This window comes from Balearica regulorum, chromosome 12, assembly GCF_011004875.1.
Source record: "Balearica regulorum gibbericeps isolate bBalReg1 chromosome 12, bBalReg1.pri, whole genome shotgun sequence".
Lineage (NCBI taxonomy): Eukaryota > Metazoa > Chordata > Aves > Gruiformes > Gruidae > Balearica > Balearica regulorum.
The window spans coordinates 3,065,481-3,092,184 of record NC_046195.1 but is presented as its reverse complement, the minus strand read 5'-3'; the positions used below and the strand labels follow the sequence as shown (position 1 = coordinate 3,092,184).

At 58.7% G+C, this 26,704-nt stretch overlaps 1 protein-coding gene across 4 annotated transcripts in view; it reads right to left on the bottom strand.

Annotated features, from left to right (window-relative positions):
* Positions 1–668: 668 nt before the first annotated feature.
* Positions 669–26,704, bottom strand: part of LINGO1 (leucine rich repeat and Ig domain containing 1) — a 159,932-nt gene continuing 133,896 nt past the window's right edge. For 3 of the 4 annotated variants that reach the window (XM_075764706.1, XM_075764705.1, XM_075764707.1), the window contains one exon: positions 669–2,962. In XM_075764706.1, the coding sequence (XP_075620821.1) occupies positions 1,109–2,950 (1,842 nt within the window). In that variant the 5' untranslated portion in view covers positions 2,951–2,962 and the 3' untranslated portion in view covers positions 669–1,108. Of the gene's footprint in view, positions 2,963–19,399; positions 19,902–26,704 lie in introns of those variants that run through there. The other variant, XM_075764704.1, reaches the window with a different exon arrangement.

Sequence of the window (26,704 nt, the reverse complement as noted above, 5' to 3'; positions counted from 1 at the left end):
CTTGCGGGTCTGGCTGCCAGCGGTCAGGTGCGAAAACCACCGTGAGAGTCATTACAGGCAGGTGCGGGCAGGCAGGGCCCTGCCTGTTTGCGCTGCCAGCAGAATTGCAGCACCCCTGCCCGCAGGGACAGCAGCTCCATAGCACAAAGAGCCAGCTTGTCCCCCAGCGGAGAGGAGACACCGCTGTGCTCCCGGCAGCCACAGGCAGAAAGTCCTGTCCCCAGGTGAGAGGCGGTGGGATCCCAGGTACCCCAGCACTGCCCGGGGGCCGCGGGCACGGCGAGCTGCTGCCCACCCTGCCACGGGGCTTTGTGTCCTGGTGCGCAGAGGGCAGGCACGCACGCAGCCCCGCCACGCGCTGCTTCCGCACATCAGCGCTGCATCCCCCGGGCTTGGGGGGCGGGCAGGGAACTGGCTGTAAAACCACAGCCGCTCCTTGGGGGGAAAAAAGTCAAACTCCTCTCGGTGCTGCGCAGGGCCCAAGACGCGGCAGAAGGGCCTTTTGGGGGAGCGCCAACCTTTGGCGTCGGCGGGAGAGTCGCCCCAGCCTGGGGCTGTTGTTAGTGAGGCGGCTGGAAAATGCCTCTGTGGCGAGACAGCGAGCGAGCGCTCGCCAGAGGTACAGAACTGGACAGATCAAGAAGTCAAGATTTTGCATTCCAACTATCTATAGGAAATAGGGTTTTTTTATTATTTCAAGTTTTCATAAAAATCCATAATTATTGAAATCAAAGTTACAGAAGAAAGTTCGTAACTTTTTATTGATTTTATTTCTTTTTCCTTTCTTTTCTTCCCCCCTCTGTTGTTTTTCCCTCTCAGAGTTGTATCTGACACCAGAGTCCATCAGACAAAGTCCTTACAAACACAGGAGTCCTGAAGACATCGGCTGAATGTTTTCCTGGTATAAAGAAGAAGAGGAGGAGGAGAAAGAGGTGGTGACAGTGCGGGTGCAGTGGGTTTGGACAGGGGCAGAGGACATGGTGGAAGGAGAGAGGTCGGTATGTTTGTAGCAATGTTTGTTTTTTAATTATTTTTATTTGTTCATTTGTTCTTTTTTAAAAAAAAAAAACCAAAACACCACCATTATTATTTGCAAATTGTTGCCTGGTTAAATCATTTTCATGTTGAACTTGCGCGGCGCGTCGGCAGAGCTGATGCCCGCGTCGGACTTGCGTGGCACGTACTCGATTTCAATGTTGTGCTTAGTGTTGCCTTTCCCCCGGCTCCACAGGAAGAGGAGCACCAGACAGAAGAGCACGACACCCAGGAAGGAAATGAAGCCCATGGTGGTGGCGATGATGAGAGTCTTGATGTCAAAGGGGAAAGGCACGGTGGCGCGCGTGCTGTTGGCATCGCTCTCGTTGGGCTGGTTGGAGATGAACGCGAAGGTCTTGTTGGGCTGGTGGGGCCAGTCTGGGGAGTAGCTGCGCACGTGCAGGTGGGCCAGCATGGTGTCGTTGCCACCCGCGTTGCTGGCGATGCATAGGTAGGTGCCATTGTCCTGGATCTGGGCGTAGCGCACCTCCAGCGTGCCATCAGGGAAGACAGTGAGCCGCCCGTTGGTTTTGGTAGAGATGAGGTGCTTCCGGGGAGAGAGCCACATGATGGTGGGGGGCGGGTCCCCATCTGCCCGGCAGACAAAATGGACCGTGTGGCCTTCGTCCACGAAGATCTGCTGAGGTTTGCGGTCCCGTATCCGTGCTCGGCGGCAGGTGAAGTAGTTGGGCAGGAGGACGTCGGGGAAGTCTTTGAACTCCTTGCCCTGGACGAACTCGGGGGTGGAGCAGGTGGGCTGCTGCTTGTTGAAGTTCAACCTCCATCGCCGCCGGAAAACCCAGAGCAGCCGACAGTCGCAGGCTAAGGGGTTGTTGTCGAGGATGAGGGTCTCCAGGTTGCCCACCGAGTGGAAGGCCGACTCCTCCAGGGTGGTCAGTAAATTCCCGGATACGTTCAGGATGCGCAGGTAATTGAGGCCGCGGAAGGCAAAGGGCTCGACCGTGGTGAGCTGCCCTCCCACCAGCTGGATCTCCTGCAGCCTGAGCAGGTCATGGAGCATGGAGCCCTCGATGGTGACAATGGGGTTGTAGGACAGGTTCAGGAACCGGAGGTAAACCAAGTGCCTCACCGACACATACGGGATGGACGTCAGGTTGCAGTGGGTGATGGACAAGGAAGTCAGGTTCAACCCGTAGAGGCAGTTGGACGTCATAGTATCCAGGTAGGGCCAGTGTGAGATCTCAAGGACCTTGAGCCGGTACAGCCTCTTGAATGAGTAATCCCGGATGGTGTTGATGTTCAGATGGCGCAGCCGCAGCACGATCAAGCCGTGAAGGTGAGACAGGGCCTCCGTGGGGATGGAGGTCAGGTTGCATTTCTCCAGGGTCAGCTGCTCCAAGCTGTTGAGGCCGCTAAAGGCCCGGTGGGAGATGTAGACGAGGTCGTTGTCCCCCACCTCCAGAGACTTCAGGTTGTACAAGTCCTGGAACATGTAGTCTAGGAGGATCACAATTTTGTTCTCACTAATGTCTAGCTTGGTAAGGTTGCTGAGTCCGGTAAACACCCCCAAGGGGATCAGCTTGAGTCTGTTACTCCTGAGCCCCAGCGTCCTGAGGTTGAAGAGGTTGTTGAAAGCCCCAGGTTCAATGGCACTGATAATGTTCTCGTTTAGTTCCAGCTCCTCCAGGTGAGGGTAGTTGGCAAATTCATCCTGGTTGAGCGTCTTGATGCGGTTCTTGCCCAAGTCCAGCAGCCTGGTCTCAATCGGGATCCCCTCTGGCACGACCATGAATCGCTTCCGGTGGCACAGGACGGCGCGCTCCTGGGCAGAGCACTCGCAGCGCGGGGGGCAGCCCGTGGCAGAGCCGGACAGGATGGATCCCAGCATCAGGAGGAGAATCGGCTGCCAGCAGGCCAGGATTGGGCTGCGCATACTCGCCTCCCCAGCTACCATCCTATCTCTCACCTGCAGGTAACACAGGGGAGAGAAAGAGCAAGGTGGACATGAACAAATGACAGGCACGACCACGGCAAAAGGTCTACCCTCCTGGTGGAGCCACCAATAAGGCGAAAGGCATCATCGAGGCAGAGCAGAGGTTCTCATTTTCCAGCTGAAATCCAGCCCTTTGGCTACAAGACCATCTCTCCTCCCCCCCCCCCCCAACTTTCCACTTGATGATTGAACGTGCGCAGACTTTGAGTGGAAAGCCTGGAGGAATCTGTGTCAGACAGACCTCGCTTCCTCGGCTTCTTAAAAAAAAAATTAATACTAAACACATCTATCTACATCCTATTTTAAGCTCTTGAAATTATTCAGTTCCCTGTAGATGGAGCCTGAATATAAAGGCTGCTTTGCAAACGCAGAGGAGCTGAGCGCAGGATCGAGCATCTGGGGGAACCCCACTAGGGGCCGGCTGGTGGCAGGGTGTCTGAGTGGGGAGCAATGGTGACAGCTCCGTGGGGACCAGTCCCCTTCGTCCATGCTCCCCCAGGCTCTGCAGCAGCCCGGTCTCGGTGTCCCCCCAGGGTTGTCCTTTGCCTCCCGCCACGCCTGCCCGCAAGGCACAGACCTGCACCGCTCCCCTCTGAGAAACAGCAACGGGTCAGTCTATCTACGGAGTGAGCTACAGCTTGATGTGAGGTCCAGGGGTGCTACGGGGTAAGGGGGTCGGTCTGCAGGGTATGGGGGGGTCTCAGCTGGGAAAGGCCTGGCCTCCTGCCACCTTCCCTGGGAGACCCACTCGGGAGTTATTGTCTGGCTTCTGCCCCGGCCCAGAATCGCCCCGGCCCATTGGCAAACGGAAGCCAACGCTCCCAGTCGCGCTGCCTCTGTTGCATTTATTTCCTTGTTGTTCGAGCTGTTATGAGGGATCAAATCATGTTAATATTGCATATTAGATGTACAGCTACTCTGGACTGTGTATCTATTGTTATGTGTACACCCCGCGTTGCTTCTACTAATGCTATTTATGGCTATCGCTGAATAGACTCAATACATTACTTCCATTGGCTCCGTTTATATCCATCATTATATATCCTGTGCATTACTCTCCCTGCTCCAGCACTCTTTATGGCTCTGGTGCGTATTCTCTGCATTACTTCCATTGCATCTGTTTATAGTCATACAGATCTATGATCCAAGTACAACTTTTGTTCCCCAAAAATTATTTAAAATTTCTTTGCAAGACGCAAGGATGAAGGGTGATGGACTGGCCATAAAAACGTCCACCAGCACCATCTTGGAAAGTGCCAGACCTTGGCACACCAGGCAGTCCCGCAGGCCCCACAGAAATCCTCCTGCCGTTTCCCTCCAGTTCGCTGTCCTCCTCCATCCCCTTTCCCTGCTCCCTCTGCAGCGGGGCAGGTCACTGGGGACCACGCGAAGCACGTGGCCCCCGATGTGAAGGGGTGCGGTGCTGGGAGCCGATCCCACAGGGCTCCCCTGGCAGCGGTGCCGAGCTCCCTCCCGCCAGCCCCGGGTCAGCATGTCCCAGTCCCGTGGAAACATTTCCAGTGGGCTCGCTTGGGCCTGGGCCAGCCTGCAAAGAGCCATTTGCCGAGTATTTACAATTCATCATCTCCTATGTCATCACCTCCCGAGTGCTGACGGTGCTGGGCAGCCTTACAAATACAAGCGGGGTTGCCGCTACTGTTGTGATGCTGCCGGGGTGGAGCCGGGACCTGCCGGAGGGATGTGCCGGCGCCCCGGGGCCGGGATGGCACCGCCGGTTGGCAGTTCTCAGGCAAAGGGCCACATGTGGATTTGCTTCCCGGGCTCGTGCCACAGCCCAGGCCGGAGCTGAGCTGCCAGGGGTTCCCCATGCCACCGTTGCCGCCTCTCCCTGCGGGCAGCGGGTGAACACCCTGTCCTGCCCGCGAGGTGCCGGCGGCACTGCTGCTCCCACGGCACGCTTGCCAACGTGGGCCGGCTCGCTCGCAGCCTCCCTTGGCCAGTGTTTCTCAGAAACCAATTCCCGCTCCTCACAACCGTGCTGAGAAAGCCATCAAAGAAAGCAAAACACTGCATGCAAAACAAAATACAGTCTAAGGGGCTTAATTATACCAGGATTGAAAAGACTTCAGCTCATTAGAGTGCCAGGCAGCCGGCCTTATTTGGCTGCGTTCTGCGCTGAAATTTCAGCTCTGCCTGTGCGTGCAGCCACGCGCTGGTCCCTGCTGGGCGCGGGGTGGCGGGGTGAGAGCCGAATCCCGCCATGAGGCCCCATGCACGGCTCCCGCATCAGCCCGGACCTCCCCTGGGCCAAATTCTGCCTCTCCACTGACGGGAGGGGGATTGCACCTGCAACACATTTGGTCTGGTGCTGTTGTCCCCGCACCGGCCTCGGCGGAGGGGCAGCGGCCAGAGCTGGCGGGAGTGATGCGGTGTCGATGGCTAAAATGAAAGCAAAGAAGTGACAGATGAATGAAGCAAAATCTGCGTGGCGTTAAAAGACCAGATAAGCCCACTTGCGTAGAATTAAAGTCTAGACACACCTCACATGTTATTAGTTCTCAGCTAAATTTAAATCCATGATAAATACAATCCCTGACAAAAACATCCGTAATCTTAATAGCCAGAGTCACAGAAGAGCTTTGGGAGAAAGACAATGAATAAGCTGAAAAATTCTGGGCTAAGATGAGCTTTAAATCACTTCTGGTTCCCGTTTCCCTCTGGCTGGTTCAGAGAGGAATATTCGTGCCTCAAGGTGAGGTGGATATTAAGAGGTGCCCTTCTAAAAAGGACTCGCATGGTGAGCTTCTTGTGAGCTGAGGTCAACAACTCCTGGTTTTACTTACAGTCACCATCACGCATTTCCCCACGGTGGCTGGACTTGGGTTGCAACAGGAAACCTCAGCCCAAAGTTAGGGCTGTCCTTTTGGCCATCTGTGTCTACTGCCATGCGGTGCTGGGCAGGCGAGGGGCTGCGGCCGCCTTGGATGAGCTCAGGTGACTCTGGGGACAGGGCTTGGGGTCCCTGGGGGAGAGGTGGCAGTGGCCACTCTCAGCAGTTGCCACCTGGGAAGTGACTGAGACAAAGCACCACCAAGGGCTTTCCAAAAATGGAAGCCCTCCCAGATTTACTCTGAGTAGGACCGTGAAACGTGCCTGAGCACCTCTCCGGTGTGCCCGGCCACAGCCTCAGCATGAGCTGCCAGGCAGGATCAGGCCAGGCCAGCCTAGGGAGAGCTGCAGCCCTCTGGCGTGAACGTGGCTCTCATTTCTCACATGAAAAAAAAAAAAGAATCGATAGGAAAGGAGCAGCTGCTGGACTTGCTGCCTTTAGGCAATGAGCAAACCAGTGCAAACCAAAGCAAAAAAAAAATCATGCCCAGAGCCATGGCATCCACTGACCCCCTGTCCTCACCACCTTGCCACCTGGGGACGACGGCTCCAAATACAACCCTGTCCCCCGGGGAAGCTGCTAGACCCTGCCCAAGAGGCGCAGATGGGCGCACTGGAGCCACGCTGCCTTGGTGCTAAATGCAGCAGGACCCGCTGAGCGTCTCCACCTGGGCTCAGCGCTGGGAGGAAAGATGCTATTCTGGGTCTGTGCCTGGAAACGTAGCCCGGGGCCGGGCTGGAGCGCTGATGCGCGTGGAGTTCGCTCTGTCGCGATGCTGGGAGGAACAGCACCGCGGAAACCAAACCCAGGCGATGACCCAGGAGGGAGCCCAGGCTCAGCACCTGGGTTTGCTCCTGAGGCTGCCGCCGCTCTCCTGCCCTGAGGGGTGGGCAGCACGCCTGGCTGTGCCCTCCACTGTCACCGCTGTCCCTTGGCTGTCCCCTGCTCACCACCTCACAGGGTGCTCAGCAGTCAGGGCCGGCCCAGTGCTCCTCCGCACCAAGCGAGCTGCCACGCTGACAGTGGCAAAAATCCCCGAGTCAGCTCTAAGCCCCACCTGGCAGCCATAAATTACAGTGCAGAAGGCATTCACCCTTGAACCAGATGCTTTTGAGAGCATCAAACGACAACAGGCAATTTAGGACGAAGCCATATCCCGGGGGGGGGGGGGGGCTGCAGTGCTTTGGGGGCTCAGCAGAGCCAGGGGATCACGTCCCCCACCCCATCCATCCCTGCAGGAGCTGACCTTGCTGCGGTGCCATGGGACATGCAGGAGTGAGCCTGATCCCAGCAGCCCGGGCACCCACGCTGGGCTGCAGTGTGGATCCAGGTATGGGTGCGGGTCAGCCAGGGGCGCACCCCCCCCCAGCTCTGCTCTGCTGGCTTGACACAAAGCTGCCGAGACACAGCTCTTGGAGTCAGTGCTCTCGTCTCCTCTAAGCTGCTCCAGCTAAATCAAATTTTATTGAACTTGACTACATTTTAGAGATAAAGACTCCAGGTTTACAAATAAATATTTAACAACCTTTCCTGCTGCTAAAAGAGTTGCTTATCCAGACCCCGGGCTCTGCACTAAGTGTTCCTGTAGCTATCTGCAAAGCAGCAAAACAAAGGGAGAAGCTTTAATTTGCCAAACACGTTCGTGCCCATTTCCTCCTCTCTCCATCATTTCTCCCTGTGTCCAGTGCACATTTGTGGGCCCTTTTGCTTTCTTTCTCCTTCCTCCCCACCCCACCTGCTCCCTCCTCCTCCTCTTTTCCCACCCAGTCCCCAGAGCACAGGCGTCGGTAGTAGCTGCCCTCCTCCCCAGTGCCCAGGGATGGTCAGGGATGGGTGGGAGTAGGGCCCAGAACACATAGTGTGGAGGGGGCTGTTTCCCTCCCGGGACCACACTGCTTCACATGGATTAGAAGAAACCAAAGAGAGCGAGAGCCTAAAGTAAGCCCTGACTGCTGCCAGGGTTGGCTGGTGGGCAGCAGGCGGGCGGCTGGAGGCACAGCGCTGGCCCGGGTGATGGAAAGCTGCTGCCGCATTTCCTCTGGGCCTTCATTAATGGATGGGCTGTTAACGAAGGGCATGAAAACAGGCTGCGGCAGTGCAAAGGGCTGCCCTGTGGCCTGTCCTGGCCCCAAATTCTCCAGAAGCAGCACAGGAGAGTGTAAGCGGGGAGAAACAGGCAGAAGTTGAGGACCTTCCCAGTTCAGGGTGGTGGGGACACATGAGCGAGTCATGCAAGGCAACGAACCACGGCACATTAGCCAGAGAGGAGACCACCCCCAGCCCCACCAGCCACAAGCTGCCCGGGTCACTGGCTCCCCTCACCCACGTGAAGGCACGACTCTTCAGCCAGGAGCTTTGGCTCAGCCTTCTGAAGTATCTGCTTTCAGCTGCTCCGAGGCGGGAGCCTGGAATAGGTGTGCAGCAACCTGATCTGCTCTGGCAGTTGCTCTGAGGCTGTAAAAGAGCACGAAGAAGTATTTAAGATGCCAATTCCCTTCCGGCACTCCGGGCTGGCACCAGATACCCCCAGCAGCTGGCGTCCAGCACTGCCTTGCAAAGGCATTTCCTCGTGGGAAGGGGCTCTTCCACTCAAAACATGGTGTCCCCAGCACCACAGGGGATTATGGCTGGGAAGCACCAAGCCAAAGAGCAAGAAGAGCAAAAAAAAAAAAAAAAGCGGAGGGGGGGCAGAGCAGAGGACAAGAGCTCTAAAGCGGGCTGAGGGGCTGGGATGCTGGAAGGGGGGGGCTTTGGCCCAGCCAAACACTGGTTTAGCTCCAGGCTGTGGATCTGTGTGATCCCCCCCCTGTATGGCAGGGGGACAACTGGCGATGGCCCAGAGCCAACCCGCAGAGTGGTTTTCAGGCTCGGCAGGCAGGTTATTGGAGCAGGGCGACGGGAAGGAGATCCCAGTCGTCTCTGCAAGATGCTGAAGCTCAGAGCAGGTTTGGTTTTTTTTTTTTGCTGAGGCTCTTTCTTGCTGCGATCACATCTGTGCAAGTGCTGCTCACCCTCCTCACACCTTTGCTCCTTCGCTTTTAACATCTTTTCTCTCTCTTTGGCTGCACATGCTTCAGTGCCCCATCAGCAAAGAAAACATCCTGACAAGTGATCAATAAGTAATTGCAAAGGCAGCTGTGGATGCCGGGGGTGTAAAGCCCTGAGCTAGCAAGAGATAAATGAGGAGTGTAAGGGTGCAGCGCACCGTGGAGCTCAGGCTTGGAGCCAACCACGCTCCCCTACTCATCGACTGAGGTGGCCGGGACACGGGCTGGCCCACCGCCGCCGCAGACGCAGCCGGTTGGTGGTTCAACGCTTTCCATGTCAGGCAAGCTGGGAGGAGGCTGATTTTTTTTTTTTTCCTGCTTGCGAGACAAAGAGCAGAGGAGCTGTGTTTCCTGGAGGAAGATCTCCCAAGGGTTGGCCTTGGGACTCCAGCAGTGGAGATGTTTCGGGCTGGTGAGGAGGAGGATGAGATGGTGTGTGCTGGGAGGCTGGGAAGGATGTGCACCAACTAGTTGAACGGGGCTTCTTTTTCTTTATTTCAGCAAATCTCCTTGGGACGCCTGTCTCTGTGGACGTGGGCTGGGTCGCCAAGATGTTTTAGGTGCCCACCCGAAGGCACCCAGCTCAGCAGGCACTTGAGCGATGAGCGAGCGCTGAGCAGAGGAGGCTTCAGTACAGCATGAAGGTCTCTGTAGATGTTAGTTCTTCCCTGTCTGTAGCTGTGAACGGAGGATGGAAAAACCCCAGGCTCTTCTTAGGGCTATGGAAACATTTGCACCGGAGAGGTGAAAGAAAGGTCTGTCCAATGAGTGTCTTCTGGGAGAGCCGCCAGGGTCACGATGACATTGCAAAGGCATCCCCCGCGCTCTGCCTCGACGTGCCCGCGGCCAGCAAGGCATCGTGGGACACGGCCGTCCCCGAGCCAGCGCCTGCAAAGGCCCTTTGGGGAGAGCGGGGTATCTGCAGCTGCCAGAGCCTGGGCCACCATCCCTCTCCTGCTCATGCAGGGAGAAAACTGCCTTCTCCTCCCAGCACAGCCTGGCCACAGCTGGCAGCTGCCCTTTCTTGTTGCACTGGAGGAAGGATTGCTTTTTTTTTCCTGGGAATGACCTCGAGTGGTACCCAAACACCTTCTGCACACCCCCCCCCCCCCCCAAGCTCCCCAGGAGTGCTCCGAGCAGCCCCAGCCCCAGCGAGGGCCCTGCAAAGGGCCGTACCCTGGGCAGTAGAGGTAGATTTGGGGCTGGAGGATAGGGGGACAGCCCGGGCAGCTCGGCCGTCCTGCCCATCAGCTCCACACGGCCCTGGTGCCGCTGGGGCGGCTCCGCGTGTCTTGGCACGCCGTCACCGCGCTGCTGAATCAGCCAGAGCTCAGCTGTACGGTGCCTGTGCTAAACCTTGTGTTTGTGTCAGGGGCAGGACACCACCTGATCCAGCATAAAAGCAGCTGGTACAAAGTCACCCCGCTGCCGCGTTTCCTCCAGATCAGGAGCAGATGGTATTTCTGTACGGGCCCGCCTCGATGGCTGCTGCAGTGACTGGTGGCTTCCCGCTCCCCCAGACCCAGGCACCAGTCCCCGAGGACGGTCCCCGTGCCGTGGCCAGCGCCAGCGTCCCAGCAGCGAGGTGGGCAGGCCCTGCCAGGCTGAGCCGCTGCTCCTGGCGATCCCAATGCGCAATCCACACCTGGGGGCACCCAGGCAGGAGCGGCTGCCTGGCACCAAGACAAACTGCTCCCTCCCCGACACTCCCTGTCTGGGGGCATCCCGTCCCCTCCAGCCATCAGCCTCTGCCAAAACGTGTCCCGTGGCTCTGCAGCGCGCTAGAGCTCTGCTCAACACCTGGAGCAGGGCTGGGGCACCCAGCAGCTCCAGCAGCGGAGAACCAGGGTCACGAGCAGAGATGGGGGAGCACCCCGGTGCCTTCTGCCCCCCCTTTACTCCATTTACTCAGCAGGCGAGCGAATGCCAGACCAGCCTGACAGCCTTGGCCCCACAAGCATCCTCACCCCACAGAGCCATAAGGGGACACCGCCGAGGCTTTGGGAATGTGACTCCCTCTAACAGCCACGAGTCTGAGCCGCTGTGTCCCCACTGCGTCCCTGGCACTGCTTGAAGGTGGAAATCCCAGATCAAAGTCCCAAACTCTACACAGCCGCAGCAAGCAGGGACCAGCGAGCACGGCCCGAGCCTGCGGTGCTACAGAGCAATGTTGCTGCCAGGGACTGAGCATGTTCCTTACATTTAATTTAAGCTTAGACCGTACTTATGGCACCACTTCTGTTCCCACGCCACAGCCGCTAAATACCCCTACAACCACTGCAGGACACCGAGAAAAGTACAAGGGTTGCTCCGGAGCTCTGCGTCTTCCCTGGAAACCTTTGGGACAGTAGTGAGAGGACTTCAGAGGACTTCAACCCAGCAGCTTTGCTGACTCCAAGGAAACCTGCTGATTTACCTCCCTTTAGGACCAGCCCTGATATTTTTACGCTACTGCCTAAAATAAGCAGCCTCAGAAGCCTTTCAGGAGAGGCCGACTGCAGGCCGGCGCAGTGAAAATGGCTCTGTGATAACCCATCGGTGGGACAAGGTGCATCGTGCTGCCAGGACCAGCAGCCCCGCAGAGCTGTCCCTGCCCTGTCTCCAGCGCGGACGCAGGGGCAGAGCAAGGTGGCGGGCTGCGTTTCAAGGTGCTGCAAGAGACGAAAGGCCCAGCCCTCTCCATCCACCTCCTTTCCCGACTCCTTCCCGCAAGGCAGATCTCCCTCTCTCCCCCCCATCCCAGTTATTATTAAGTTTCGTTCACATAATAACAAATCTAGTGCCGCAGGAACTTCCAGAAAGAGAGAATTGGAGAAGAAAGGGAGCCAAAGAAAGCATGAGCGATGGCAAACGCAGAGAGAAGATTCCTCTTCCCAGCCTGGCTTTCTCTGCGCTGCTTTTACATATATAATTCTTTTTTCTTCCCCCTTTCTCGCTTGTTTGATTTTTGCATTATTTATGGCTTGTCTTCAGGGCCTGTATTTGCTGTTATTGTTTCATTCAACAATAAAATAGATTAGATAAAAACAAACTGTGCTGAGCCGCGGCTGAGCCCGTTTGTCCTGCAGTCAGGCGCTCCCACGAAGCCGGGCAGAGCAGGCGCCGCGGGTGCGAGCGGCCGGGCAGTGCCAGCCGCCCGGGACGAGGGGTCACCGCCTCGCCAGCCCTTCCCAGCCCAAATCGCTGCGGGCAGGGAGGCGCTGCGAGATGTGGCCTGGCCAGGATTTGGGCTCCAGGTGCTGCCAGCCCTGCGGGTACGTGTCCTCTAGCTATGGGGGCTGCACAAAGAGCTCCTGGGGTCCTGGCACTGCACCCAAACCTCAGACACACACACCCCCCCCCCCCAAGCAAGAAGAAAAAGGTGGGAAATGCTGGTTCAGAGGAGAAAAAGAAGCACTGGAAACTGTGATTTTTTTTTTTAGAGCAATTCCATGAAATCCAACACGCTGATTTCACTAATGAGGGTGCCCCAAGCTGAGCCGGCACTGGCTGTGGGTGCTGCGCCCCAGCAAATCTCAGCCCCAGGCGTTTTGGGAATGTGTCCCGGGAGGTGCAGCGCCGTCCCGCAGCCTCGTGCCGGGGAAGGGCTGGGCGCAGGGTGGGCAGCGCTGCCCCGCAGCTGTGAAGCAGCTGGAGCAGGGGCGAAAAGCACAATCGGGTTAATGCCTACGCTACAGGCTGTCAGCACGCCGGAAGCCTCAGCTGCGCCGCGGGGAGCCGAGCCCTTCCCCGGCCTTTTCTGTCTTCCAGCAGGCGATCGCACTGAGCCTGTGGGCACAGAGAAAAAGGAGGGACCCACCGTGGGGATGGAGCGGTTCCCCCGCTGCCCTCGACGGAAGGCTGCTTTGGGGTGGTTTTGTTGTGTTTTGCTTGAACTGAAAGAGATGCTTTCCGCCCCTTCCTCCTTCTCCCCAGTGATGTTGATAATAATACAGAGACTGCACTCTGGGCTGTATGTGCGAACAAAAGTAATCACAGGGATATACAGTGCATAGAAATTAAATCGGAAATGCAAGGCCAGGGTTTCCATTTCAGTTCAGCTTCTGTATCGTTTCCCATTGAAAAGGATAAACAGGCTGAGCACAAATCAGTTTAATGGCAGCACCTAATGGCAGCGCAATTCCATGTTTCCCAGAGCAAATCGTAGCTCAAGCCCAAAGTGACAGCGCGATACGCAGCCTGCCAGCTCCGTGGGACGGCCACGGCATGGCACAGCCCCAGCTGCGCGTGGGGGACCACCGGGGCCCCCCAGGACTTGCTGCCCTTGGCAGCAGTGCCAAAATAACCCGGTTCACCAGGGCGCAGGAGGGGCTGGTGTCCCTCCCTGGGCTTGGGGATGCCGTTGGGCCCTTGCCTGCCCGATTCCCAGCAGAAAAGGGGTGTCCCATCGGGCGTCCCTCACACCCCCGAGCTCCCGGCAGCAGACGCCGACCCACTGGGAGCTTGCAGAGCTGTGCCAGGCTGCTCCCCCAGCATGGGCTGGGCAAGGAGGTTTTCACGCTGCTCACCACTGTGGCCCTCATTCCCTCCCTTCATCTGGCTCCGGCAGTGTGTGCTCATTTAAAGCGTGGCCATCTATTTTTTTCTACCTAATCCTCATTGCTGTGCCTTGCTCTGTGGTACAATGCACAAGCCACTTGCCAGCGGAGCCGGGACAGAAGCAAGCCACCAGGCCAGTGCTCGCCCATAATGCCCTCCCTGGCTCCCCAGGCTCACATTTTGGGTTAGACCACATCAATTTGGCTTTCTGTGACTACCCCCAGTCCAAAGGGGTGGTGGGGAAAGGCCAGGTTTGGGTACAGGAGGGAGAGGTTTGTCCACGTGCCTGTGCGAGGGTAAGAAGAACGCTCAGACTTTGCTCGCCACCCCCAGGTTGCCTCCAAGGTCTAAATCAGTTGTTTCCCATTTCACACTTGACATCTCAAATCCAAACAAAGAGCTGAAAGAATAGATCACGTCAAAATATTTCTGCTTCTCCCTCCTACGAGAATTCCCCATCAGAGACCAATCCAATTAAGGTGCTGGTTATGAAATTAACCATAATTACAAGAGCGATATTTAATGTTTTGCATTCTGATGAAGAAATGGAATGGAAATGACAAAAAAAAATAATTGTGGGTCCTACCGAGATAACTAAGAGCAATGTGGGATGGCGGGGGGGAAAGGGCTGCCAGGGGAGCAAGGGCTGTGCAGGGTGGCAGGCACCCAGCCCAGGGACCCCACAGCAGCAAGGGCAGGGGCTGGGTGCTCGTGGGCACATCCCTCAGGGAGCAGTGGGCCAGCCTGTCCCCAAAAGCAGGGGATCAGCCCAGCCTGATGGCTCCCAGTGAGTATTTTGCCATTTGAGCGTCACTCGGACACTGCTGGGCCACGGGAGACACAGCCCAGTCCTGCACCTCCTCACCCTGTCCCCACTCCCTACGGGGACCCTCTGGCTCACCTGCAGGATTGTCCCTACCTCAGGACACCAATCCCAGCCCTGAAACAAGGGACTTGAGAGCTTCAGTGGGCAAAGCCTTTGGCCTCTGACCAGGGCACCTGGGTCCTCTGCAGCCCAGGAGAGTCATGTCCACGTGTGGACACACGTCCACGGCAGGATGCCGTGGGCACTGAAAGGCTGACCAGCTTGTAGAGACACGTGAAAAAAACTGATGGAAGGAAACATGCGGGATGGTTAAACAGAAGCCATTTCTGTGCTTAAATGGGAGAATGAGCAAAACCAGCCCTGGTGAGGGATGCTGACCTGCTGCCTAGCCCAGTCCCACGCTCAGGAGATGCTGTTTGGATGGGGTATGGGACCATGGAGGGTAAGGGACGGTGGCCAAGGTGTCAGCAAGAGGGAGGGCTGAGCCGCTGGTGGGGTCACGGCAGGGCCCCCCCCCCAACACAGCCATGCTGCTGCCAGTGCATCAATAGACTCTGTGCATCCTCCTGGCAGGGCAAGGCACGGTCGAGGTGGGCTCTGTTAGTCACTCCTAACTGCTGCTCCCGCAAGGTGGGAATCACCTGGCTCTTGCCCTGGCACAGCCGTTAACTCCAGCAGTGTGGGGTCTCTGCTCAAGCTGGGTGCTGCCCGCACTGTGTGCCCTTCCTGAGCCAGCCGGCGTGACCTGCTGCTCTCAGGGATGGAGGGAGCCTCATACTCCCTGCCCGGGCTAAAGAGCAGATGAGGCCCTCCGTGACATTTATTAGCATTTATTCAATTGCCCGGGTCAAGGTGACAATTAATGCTGCCCACCTTTGTGCGACCTGTCGTTCTCCTGGCTCCGCTGTGCCACGGAGGGGCAGAGGCCACGCTGCGCTGCTGACAGTGCTCCCGGGGCTGGGGAAGCACTGGGGGGGGGGGGGTACAGCTGGTGTTTCTCCCCTTCCCCAAGCCAGCTCCGTCCTCAGACGCTCCTCTCCCTCTCTGTATCACACATGCCCTGACACTGTCCCAAAGGCTGCAGATTCAAACAGCCACCAAAACCGGCTGTTAGTAAGACATGTCCTCAGCCAGGGTCACAAGGAGCTGGGACACGCGGCAAAGGCACGGAGGTCCCTCTCCATGCAGCCGTTCCCCTCCGCAAGCTCCAATTTTTACTCCCCCGGATGGAGAGAGAAGGGGGAAAAAATTGACTCGAAAGAAAATTGAGGCCGTGGCCTTCAGTTGCTTTCTCCCTTTATTTTTCTCGGGTTGTTTGATTTGCATTAAGCATTTGTAGCCCTCTTCTCTCTCATCCCAGCCTTCCCTGCTACCTGACAAGCTCTGCTGGCTCTTTTCCCACCAAAAGCCATTTCTGCTCATGCTAGGACAAACCCTGCTCCCTTCCTTCTCGGGGTTTAGCAGGGACTGGAGGAGAGCTGCTGACTCAGTGCATTGGATGTGTTCGAGAGCTGGGCAAACACCCTCCCTCGCCAAGCTGTGCCGCGACTTGCACCGCCGGCTGTGGCCTCCTCACGCCTCACCGGTGGCCAGTGTCGAGCATAAAGGGCGAGTATGGGCCCACCGAGCTCGTGTTAGCCTGCACCATGGAAGGAGAGCGCAAACTGCCCGAGGAGCCACAAGCCAAGGGGGGACCCAAGGGCTGGCAGGACTCAGCTGAGGTGACATGGAAAAGTGTCTCTCCAGCAGCTGCCACACCTGAAGCTTCGCAAAAGAGTTGGTGGCATCGCCTTTTCCACCGGGACATTCACATCCCCCCCTTGAGGGGATGGGGTCCAACCTCCAGCCCGACACGGGTGTCACCCCAGAGCTGTCACGGCAGCCCGCACCCAACAGCTGTCCAACATGCCGGGCCCATCACTGAACCAGCACCTGATGGGGTGTATTAATTAATCCTCATCGAACCACAACTGGTTCGGCTGCGCTTTATAATTCAGCAACTGTAATTACACTATAATTACACTATAATTGTGGTGTTACTAAAAAGTGATTTATCAACCCCTGAAGTAAAACCTCAAGTTAGAGGATTTTATACTTGTTACATACATCAAGCAGTATAAACTTCAGCATCGTTACAGTGACCATATTAACTAGGAAACTAAAGGAATAATAAGTCATTCAGTCATGCTGTTAACCTTCCAGTGATATGAAACAGTGGTAATTAGAGGTATCACAGAGTAATTACGTTCTAAGTGTAGAGTAACTGCAGCATGGTACTGTATTACAGAAGTATAACCATTTGTTTTGTAATTAATCCCTCCACAAAACGTCTTGGAAAACCCGACTCTTCCCCAGGTGCTGTAAACTCAGCTCCACTATCTCCTCCAGTCGCCTCCTGCCCACCCTGCGAGAGCCTCAGTGAAAGCTGGGGCTGCCCGAGCACCTGGTGCAGGCAGGTGCCCCTGCCTGCAGCCCTGCCAGCTCCGAGCTGCTGGTGGGGGGGGCTCACAGCCAAGAGAGGAGGAGAAACCCCCTCCTGCTACCTGGTAACCTGCAAAGTCCCCACCAGGGACACTGCTGCCACCGGGGAGTGTCTGTCCCTGTCCCAGAGCGGCAGGCACTGGGAGGGCCTGGCTAAGGAGAAAACTGCCCCTGCACGTCTGTAGGAAGACGCGGAGGCTTTAGCCCGGGGATGCATTTCTCCCTCCGCCTTGCTCACCAGCCTTGCTAGGCTAACAGCTTCAGAGACCACCTCTCCTCCATGGTATTAAGCTACAGAGCCAGGCTCAGCAGGGGAGATGGCACGGCCAGCCCAGACATCTCCTCCCACCAAGCCCCAGCCCACACTGCTGGGATGGGCGGAGGGCTGAGCCAGGCACCCGGAGAGTGAGGCTCCCCCTCGGCTCCATGGCACCTGGGACAGGCACGGGGTGCTACTGCCCATTTGCAGCGCCAGGAGAGGGACAAGGTGTGCACTTGAAACAGGGGGAACAGACATGGAGGAAGGGAGTCGAACAAAGGTTTGGGCTGTGGTAGCGGCATGGGGCTGGGATAGCTGCCTTTGGGGTGGGGATGGGTCGGGCAGCGCAGGCAGCCCTGCTAAGGTCCATGCAGCCCCCCGTGCTGGCAGGCTGGCTGGAGGCACGGCCACGCTGCTGCTCCACGGCTGTCTCCAGCAGGCGTGAAGGTCAGGTCAGGGCTGCTGCAAGTGGCAGAGCAGCGAGGAGAGGGTTAAGGCTCGCGGGAGGGCTGGGATGGGGATGTGGAAGGGATATAATTTCAGAGCCGAGCTCCGGTAGGTGGTGCAGAGGAAGGGGAGATGGAGGGAGAAAGGAGAAGGAGCAGGTCTGTGGAGTCGGGCTGCTCCTGGGAATGCCTGAACTGCTCTGCCCCATGCTCCCTCCGCGGGCTGAGACCCCGGAGAACGGCATGGGCTGGGGGTGAGCGTGGGGCTGTCGCACCGGTCCCCTGCTGCAGGCCAGCAGGTAGAGTCACTTGCTGGAAAGGGCGTTTGCTGGGGAAGGACCGTGGATGGCGACTGCTCGGGCGGTAGCTGGGCTAGCGACAGGCAGAGAGAGGCAGCAGAGCCTCGGCTTCGCCACCCAGCACGCACCAGCAGTGAGGACACCTGATCCCACGGGTGCCCACACTCATGCTCATCCGTTGGCCCTCCTCCGAGTGCAAATCACTTTCACGACACCAACACTCCTATTTCTTCTCAGAGGTGGCACCTCTGGCACCTGACGCGAACCATGCCTCTACCCTTGGCTCAGGCTATTTATACATCCAAGGCACAAGGTGAAAAATCTGATAACCTACACACAGTATCAGAGAGCAACAAGCAATGGCACTGCCCGGGAGGGCTCCCAAAGCCCTTGGGGCCAGTAGGCTCTTGGGCATCCTCGCGATCCTGGCTGCCCTGCGAAGCCCCTTCAACATTAAACCCTTCTTTTTTCTGCCAGACGCAAACCGAGGGCTGAGCCAGTGCTGGCAGCCTGACCCTCCCCAGCATCTTCAGCTCTCTGGGCTGCCTTCTGTGCGTGGGGCTGAGCCCAGGCGGGGGGGGACCTTCAGTGCTCCCAGAGCTCCCCCGGAGCCTGAGGGATCATCCCCTCCGGCAGTAACTCCCCACGGCCCGACTCACCTACCTCCAAGCTGCGGGCTGGTGATGGAGAGGTGAGCCCCCGCCCTGAAAAATTACCCCCCCATGGCTCCTGCCTCCAGCCTGGTCACTCGGGGCTGGTGAGCTATCCCTGCCCGTGTATTTAACCCTTCGTGTCTCTGCCTTGGGGACAGGCAAAGGGACGATTCCTCCTCTTGAATTAACCCTTGCTGGCTGGGGAGCTGGGCACAGCCTGCCTGAGGGCTGATCCTCTGGCTCCCCAGTAAGCCCTGGCAGGTAGCGCTGTCCCAGCCGTACCCTACCTGAATATGTAATCTGCTCCAGACCGGCTAACTCGCCTGCTTAACTACCGGGGGGAGGAGAAGAGCTCCCACATCAGGATGCAGCTCTGCGCTCGCCTCAGCACCACCGAGCCCCAGCCCTTTGCTGGGCGAGTCAGGCTCGGGTGGCCGGGACCCCGGTCCCGCACCCCGGCCCCGCCTGGCTGCGAGCTGCTATTCCCGCAGCGGCTGGGCAGGGGCTGCGGGGAACGGCAGGGGAGAGGCACAGGGGTGCTGGGGAGGGGATGGGCAGAGGGAAGACGCCCGGGCAGAGCAGGGCGGTGGAGGCGGCAGGAGCGGCACCAGAGGGGCTGGAGGACGGAAGGGCCCGGGGCACACGTGTGTCCCGTCCCCCCCCCCGCCCCGCGGCGAGCAGCCCCGGCAGCCCCCGGCCCCGCTGTCCCTTCCCTCCCCGCACCGCCCGGCGGTGCCCGCACCGCTGCCCGCGACCCGGACCCGCACCCCGGGGCGCGGCGCAAACCCTGCACCGGCGGGCACCCGCGGCACGCACGCACACACACACACACGCACACACACACGCACCCCCCATGCCCTCTCCGGTGCACGCACGAAGTTCCCAGCCCGGCGCCTCCGAGCACCGGCGCGGGTCCGGCCCGGAGGGGGGACGGAGCCCTCCCAGCTCCCCCGCGCCGCCGGTACCGCCGGCCCCGGTCCCCCCGCTCCAGCATCCCCGTCTCGCTTACCTGCATCTCATTCTCGCCGGCGATCTCCTTCGGTCAGAAATGGCATCTCCCCCGGCCCCCACCCCCTCCGCCAAAACCTCCACCTGCAGTAACGCAGCTCCCCCTCTCCGCAGCGACAGCACGAAAGGCGGCGGCGCTCCCGGGTCCGAGCCGCCCCCCCCCAGCCCCGAGCCCGGGGGAGGGCCGGGCCGGGCACGGGGCCGCTCCGGGGCCGCCCTAGGGACGCGCGGCGACCGGCTGCTTCCCCTCCGCACCCGCCGGGCGGCGGCCGGCGGCGGCGGCGGTTCTGCGGGGCGGCGGCGGCGGCATCGCCCCACCGGGCGGGCTGGCACGGCCCGGGCTCCGCACGCCCGCTGCCGCCGGCCGGGTCTGCCGCGGCGGGGCCGGGCTGGGAGCCGCCGCCGCTCCGGCCCCCGCCTCCCCTCCGGGAGGAGCCGCCGGCGGGCGCGGGGCGGTGCGCGAAGCGGCGCGGGGACGGGAGCGGCGGCCGCGGCCAGTCCCCTCCTCCCGCCGCCTCCCCCGCTCCAGCGCGGCGAGGGGAGGCGAGAACCGGGGGGGGTGCGGGGGGCGCGGGCCCTGCCGGGGTGAGGGAGCAGCCCCCCGACCCCCGCGGGCAGCGGGGCGGGGGGGGGGGAGCGGTGCTTTTCGGGGAAGGGCCGCTGTCTCCCTCGCACGGGCGAGGGGTGCTGTGGCACCGGCAGACCGAGCGGCTGCCCCCGCGATCCGGCGGTAAACGGGGGCCGGGGCTGGGGCCAGCCGGTGGCCGGTCGCGCCCGGCAGCGCTTGCAGGGAGGGGGGCCACCGGCAATCCCCGCTCCGCCGCCGCTGCTGCAGCCTCGTTGCTCGCAGAGCGCGGACTAGAGGAGCGCAGCCGGTCGCCCTTGCTTCAGTGCCCAACCCTGCCCGAGCCTGCTGAGGGAAGATGCCAGGCTACCCAGGAGATTTCGGAGTGGTCCGTCCTACAGCAGCTACCTCTGCAAAGCGTTTTGCTCCTCTTTTTTCACTGCCCCCCCCGCCCCCCGCCCCGGCACATGAGAGGAAAAGGGCTGCAAGGGGTGGAAGGGATGCCTCTGAGGACTGATGTGGGACCTGGTGATCCCAAAGGCCTCCTCGGAGGCTTGGCGCACGCTGAGCTGGTGGCATCTCATTCAGGACTAAGTGCGTGACTTCCCGAGCGCTGCCCACTGCTTCACCCCCTTCCATAATGGACACTGATTTATCGAGCAGCATTAGCAGATTTGCCCAGCGCTGGCTCTTCCAGCAGAGGCTGATTTCTCTAGCAGTAATGGACACAAACTTTGCTTCTAATGTGCACTTTCCCCTCCTGCTTCCTCTTGGCAGGGCTCTCCTGGGGTGATTCCCACTCTCTCCTGATTCTACCCAGCTGTTCCCGCAGCCTGGCCAGCCATGGGCCAAGGAAGACCCAAGGCAGCTGCACCAGGGCCCTCTGTGTTGGCATGGGTTGGGGCTGGAAGCTCTGCGGGAGTCCCTCTCTGCGTCCCACGAGTCTTCTCTTGGACAGCTCTTTCAGCCAGTGGGAGCTGTTGAGGAAGACGATGGCTTGGCCTTCCTCCACCAGTCGTTTAACTAAGCCCAGGGGTGGAGATTCCCATGCAGAGCATCCCTCTGGGCAGGCCTTCCTTCCTCCCTCTGAAAGTGGAGCTGCGTGCCCGGCCCAGGCCTCTCCTGTGGGATGGCGTCCCCCCCAGCCTGCAGGGCGGCCGGTGGGCAGGGTGCCAGAGCCGGGCCCAATGCCCACGCGTGCCTGCCATGGACATGGAAGCCCAGCCACTGTCCCAAGCTCATGCCCCTGCAGTGGGCTACAAGCAAACCCAGGGCGGCGCAAGCCCCCCTCCACGCTGAGTCAGGCTGCCGCCTCCCCGGAGCCCGTAGTGGAGCTCGTTATCCTCCTGCTCGGCACACGCGAGCTTCTGAGCGGAGCAGGAATAAACAAAGGGTAGGCACCGTGAGCTCGCCAGCTGAGGGCTGAATCGCTCCAGCTCCCTGCTCCCGCTTGGCACTGCTGCGCAGACCCCGGCTCGGCTGGGAGGGTGGGTGCCCGTCAGGCGTGCAGCCCTGCGTGGGCTTGGGCAAAGGATCTTCGTGGCAAGAAACACGGGGGGGGGGCTGAGAGCACGTGTGTGCATGCATGCGCACTCTGCTCCCGACTTCAAGGAAATTCAGCCTGGCCCCTCTCAGTGGTCCTCAGACCTTTACTCAGCGCAGATCGATGTCTCTTATTATTATGGCTATTTCAGCGATGCCATCGATGTTAATAGCACTTCACAAACACAGACAAAGCCAGCAATCTGAATGCGGCCAGAAAAAAACAAACAGAGGACAAAAGACAGGCTAAGAGCTCTGAATGCCGTTTTTTAAGGCCTCCCCCCCCCCATGGTTAAAGGCCCACTAAAGTGCAGGGCACCACGTATTCAATAATAACACTCCAGAATAATTCCCGGCATTGTCTGGTGTGAGAGAGGGAAAGTTCACCTCAGCCCTTCCACACAGATACAGCAAATACACCATGCAAGCGGCGCTGGTGGCCGTGTGAGAGCGATGCTATATGCTGCCTGGAAGCAGGGGGCCTTCCAAGACCGTCTTTCCCACCTCAGCTCCGACGGCTGTCCCCACCCCAGCGGCGCAGTGAGCGGCAGAGGACAGGGGACTTGGCGTGCAGAAGCAGAGACGAGCTTCTGGGCTAGGACGGCATCTGTGTACACCTCTCCTACAGAAAAGTCCGCTGCAAAACCTGCCTTTTCTGCAACCTCTGCGTGCGATTTCTGATTTGGGCGGGCGGAGGGAGCGGCGCAGCAGGAGAGGCGAGAGCAGCACGGGTGCACCGGGCGCGGCAGCGGAGCAGAGCCCTGGTTTGCTCTGCCAGCTACTACGGTGGTGCATTTTGGCCAGTAGCGAGGCGAGGCAATGGGGAAGATGGAGAGCGCAGTGAAAAGAAAGCATCACTTGATAACTGCTCTTCTAGCTGGGTGCAGGAGCACTAACGCCCTTATCCATGGCACCCGAGTTTATGAGGAGCTGTTACACCTAATCTCCCCAAGATTTGCTACAACCCTGAAGGAGCAGTGCTGCCATTTGGGCTTTTCCCTTCCTCCACAAACTCTCACCCCACCTCAAGGGCAACACTTCCTTACCCACCAGCCCCAAGGATGCCTTGGGCAAAGGCAGGTCCCAGCAGCAATAAACCCCCCTGATCTCTGCAGGAGGAACTGCGCTGGCCCCTGCCCAGAAGTCCCAAAGGCTCCCACATTTCCGCCTTTATCGACCTGTCATCGCAGGCTCTGTGCTGGCAGATCCTTTGTGCCCTTCTTGCCCCAAAACATTGCTGTTGTGCAGCCCTGGTGCGGCAGTGAGCTCCTGGGACTGGAGCGAGTGATCGGGACAGCGAGGCCAAGGCGCTTTCCCCCAGGGAGCAGCGAGCAGCACGGCTCACCCCACACAGCACCAGAGGCACAGATCTACCTGGGCCTGTCAGGGTGTCCCCAGCTTTTCACAGGCCACCACTGGCCAGCATCTCGCCCCCACAAACAACGACAACGAGGGCTGAGACCATCCTGCATGCAGACGGTAACGCAGCCCACCCTTAACACATGCTTGACGTGAAGGTCCCGCTTGAAGAGGAGCAGTGATGCAGCTCAGAGGGGGTAAGTTTGTAACGTCACCTGGGAGAAGGGCATCAGTGGGACATGAGGAAAAAGAACAGGATAACTGGGTGCTACCGTTCCCGACGCAGGGCTGCTTTTGTAGAGGGACATTCAGACTTAAGGCAAGGGAAAACGTACTATTAAGGTCCCCGAGGTGTTGTAGCACGGGTGACAGAGCGCTGGGGACAGCCAGAAGTACGCACTCAAACCTCCCTGCAAGTATTGCCCTCTCCTGTCCCCACTAACAGCCAGTATCTACTTGCAGCTGCCAGCTTTGCAGCAGACATGCTTTTTGTCCCTCTCCCATCACCTTTACTGGCCTCCCCCATGCTGTGGAGACCAACTCCAGCTGTTGTGGGAGGCCACAAAGACCCACTCAAACTGGGTCCACCTCCTTCTTGCAGCACAGAGTGACGAAACGAGGGGCATCCCGGCTCTTCAGGGGTGACTACCCTGTCCGGACCTCTTTGTAGCCCCAGGCTGCAGAGGACACTGCAGAGAGCAGCTCCACTTGCAAGCCATCATCGAACATTTTCCTCTTCAAAACCTGCAGGGAGCGGCAAGAACATTTGGGTGTCCATCTGCGGGGGCTCATCCCTCAGACAGATGCTCCAGCTCTTTGCCACTGCCATCCTCAGATGATAACGGGCTGTGGCAGATGGTTCCCTTCTGTTGGCAGGAGGCAAGAGTTTATCCCTGCTCTGAGCTCCCTCCCTGAGAGGTGACACCTGCACACCGCACAAGGGACCGAGCCTCCCGCCTGGGCAGCGGGGAGCAGACCTGCCCCTCAACGGGGCTAGCTGGGACATGCTCTCATGTTCCCCAGCAGCATCTCTCTTGGTTTCGGCGCACATGTCCAGGAATCCCACAAAGGGTTCAGAAAGGGCTGAGCTGGCAGGAGGGAGATGGATTTTAATTACTCCCATTATTATTATAGTTCCTTTTCTTTCAGATTTTCACACTTTTTTCGTAACAAGCTGAGCTGAGAAAATACTTGCAAATGCCAGGCTGAGATAAGATGTACCACACCTTGAAGTACTGCCAGCACCAGCTCTGGGAACGCCAGATCGGCTGTCTGCCCCTCCAGCCTCCTCCCTTTGTCAGCAAGGACAGAGGGAGGGTCTGCGCACCCGGAGAGGAAGGTGCCCTGCATTTCCCCGGGGCTTGGCCGGCAACCGGCTCCTCGCTCCTGCCCAGTACTAACCAGTCCCTGGAGAAGGCAGCCTGGCTGCTCAGGATGGGGATGGAAAGGTGACACGGATGTCTCGTGTTTGCCTTGCACAGACCTCGTCTGCCCACCTCGGGGCCGCCGCTCTGCAGGCAGCAGGACCTGTTCCTGAGGACAGCTGAGAGCACCCGGCCCCTGCGGATGCAGCCAGGGGATAAACGTGCTCTCGGATCATGCGTGTTTTCTTCCTCGGAGGTGGTGACATTTCAGGGTGTGTGTGGGGGGAGTGGGACGAAGGGGCAACGCAGGATATTCCTGCTCCTCCATCCCCACGGCCATCTGGATGTGTACTGATGCCTCCTCACAGCAGGCTGAGTCAGTCCAGTGGCTTCTCATTATCAGCTGGAGGGAGTCCAAATCCTGCATTGTATGGCTGCTCCTGAGTGAAATTGAGGATCGTTATCAAGTATTATCATAACGGTTTCTCTCTGTACTGTCTTGTACTGCTCCTTGCCCTGGTCAGCTGATTGATTTGGAGCAGAAGGAGGCGATGTACCAAAAATGCCTCGACCACCAGCCGCCCACTTGGGACATCTGTGGCCAGAGCCACGCAACGTCACCGCTGACACGGGCTCGGGCTGTGCAGGCCATTGAGGGCAATCCCACCGCCGTCCCCACACACAGCCACGCTCACTGGGAGGCTGCAGCCCCTCCGGCAGCAGACATATGGCCGAGCCCATCTCCAGGCATCTCTGCTCAGCTGAAGCACGGTGAGAGGCAGGAGATGCCGTGCTCATGCCTTGCCCATCTCCAATCATCACGACCTCCGTGATGCTCCACAGAACAGGTAGAAAGTGGAGAAAAAAGCCTTTCTGTAGCCCTGCTCACGCAGGCGCTGCTGAAGGGGAGATGAGCTGCTGGTGCCAGCGCTGCTGCACAGGGGCTGCCCCAGCTCAGCTCACCCAGGTCTCTGCCGGGGCACCGCCAACACCCCGTCCTGTTCGAGCTCAGGGTGCGGAAATTAGGCCTCGCTATGAAACGCTCTGCCGCGGAGAGAGGCCACATGTCCTAACGTCAGCCTGACTCAAGTGTCTGATTACTTGACTGCTCTGTCAAGCAGCCCAAACACGCTGTGTGAAAGGCTGAGGGAAAAGGCTCCATTAAATTCTTAAGCTCATTGACACATATACAGAGGTATTAATAATATCAAGCACCTCAGTGTCTATTGTAGCCCACATCCAGGAGATGAAAGATAATTTCTGGGACAAGGAAGTTATGACAGTGACAGCTTTTTAACAGCTTGGTGTAAGAACAGGAGCCGCACAATGGGACAAAGAACAATGATTAAAGATCTTTTCACAAAGGAGAGAGGGCCTGGAGACTGCGGTGAGCGTGGAGGACATGAGAGTCGTGTCAAATGCCCACGCAGAAAAAGAAAAGGCTGTGTTGGACAAGGAGGACGGGAAGGTGGTGTGGGAGACTTCCCGCTGGGGCTGAATCACAAATGCTTGGCAACTAACGGAAAGGGGTCAGGGTGCCTGGAGGGGATGAAACGGGCTCCTCACCTTAATGTTTAAAAGAGGTTTGGCCCCTGCCTGGTGTGCCAGGCAGAGACAGGCATGCCTCAGCTGGGGCTGCAGCCTGCCTGGCGCAGGGAAAGGCAATGCTGGGGAGCAGGGCAGGGAGCTAAGCTGCGCTGGAGGCTAGGCAGAGGTGGGGGAGCAAACAGCATCGGCTGGGGAAGGGGAGTCTGGCACGGGGCAGGGTGAGGAGGGAGCTCTGCTCCCTGAAGGCCAGAGCTGGAGAAACAGAGGTGGCAGACCCAGCACCTGGACACCCTTGGAAGTGTAATTATTACTAATGTCCTTAGTGTTTCTTTGCACACATACACGCTCCCCTAATGTACGCTGCACATGTAAACAGCCGCCTAGTGACATTTGCACGCCCAATTACACCTGCATATCATTGATTTACATGCACGGCTGGAGAGCAATTAAAACACTGGAGCCTGGTTTGCACTTTCCCACGGCCACCTCCATGAACCCGTGCCGATAAGGAAGAGCACCTCGCGCCGGAGCCAAACCCTGGCCCGGTCCCCTACGATTTGCACCTTTTGATTTCCCTTCCCTGCAGCGGTGTGCGGGGAGAGCCCCGGCCTCGGTGCCTGCCGAGCAGGGTGGGCTCAAGCCGGTGCCCTCTCCTGCAACGCCTTCATCTGCAGGGATCCTAAACCCAGCCGTAACGTTCACTGTTTGCTCCTGTCATAAGTGACTGGCGCCTTTCCAAAAAGGATTAAAAGCAGGGAGTGAGAAACATAAAAGCTCGTGTAATTATGTGCAAAAAGCCCCTTAATAATTTATAGAGGGAGAGGGTAAATATCTTCGTGTGTTATTCAAGTGTAGCTCATTGTCCCGTTTGGCTAATACCCAGAGTGCACGCATCACAGGCTTTATCCGGGAGGCTGTTTTGCCTTTA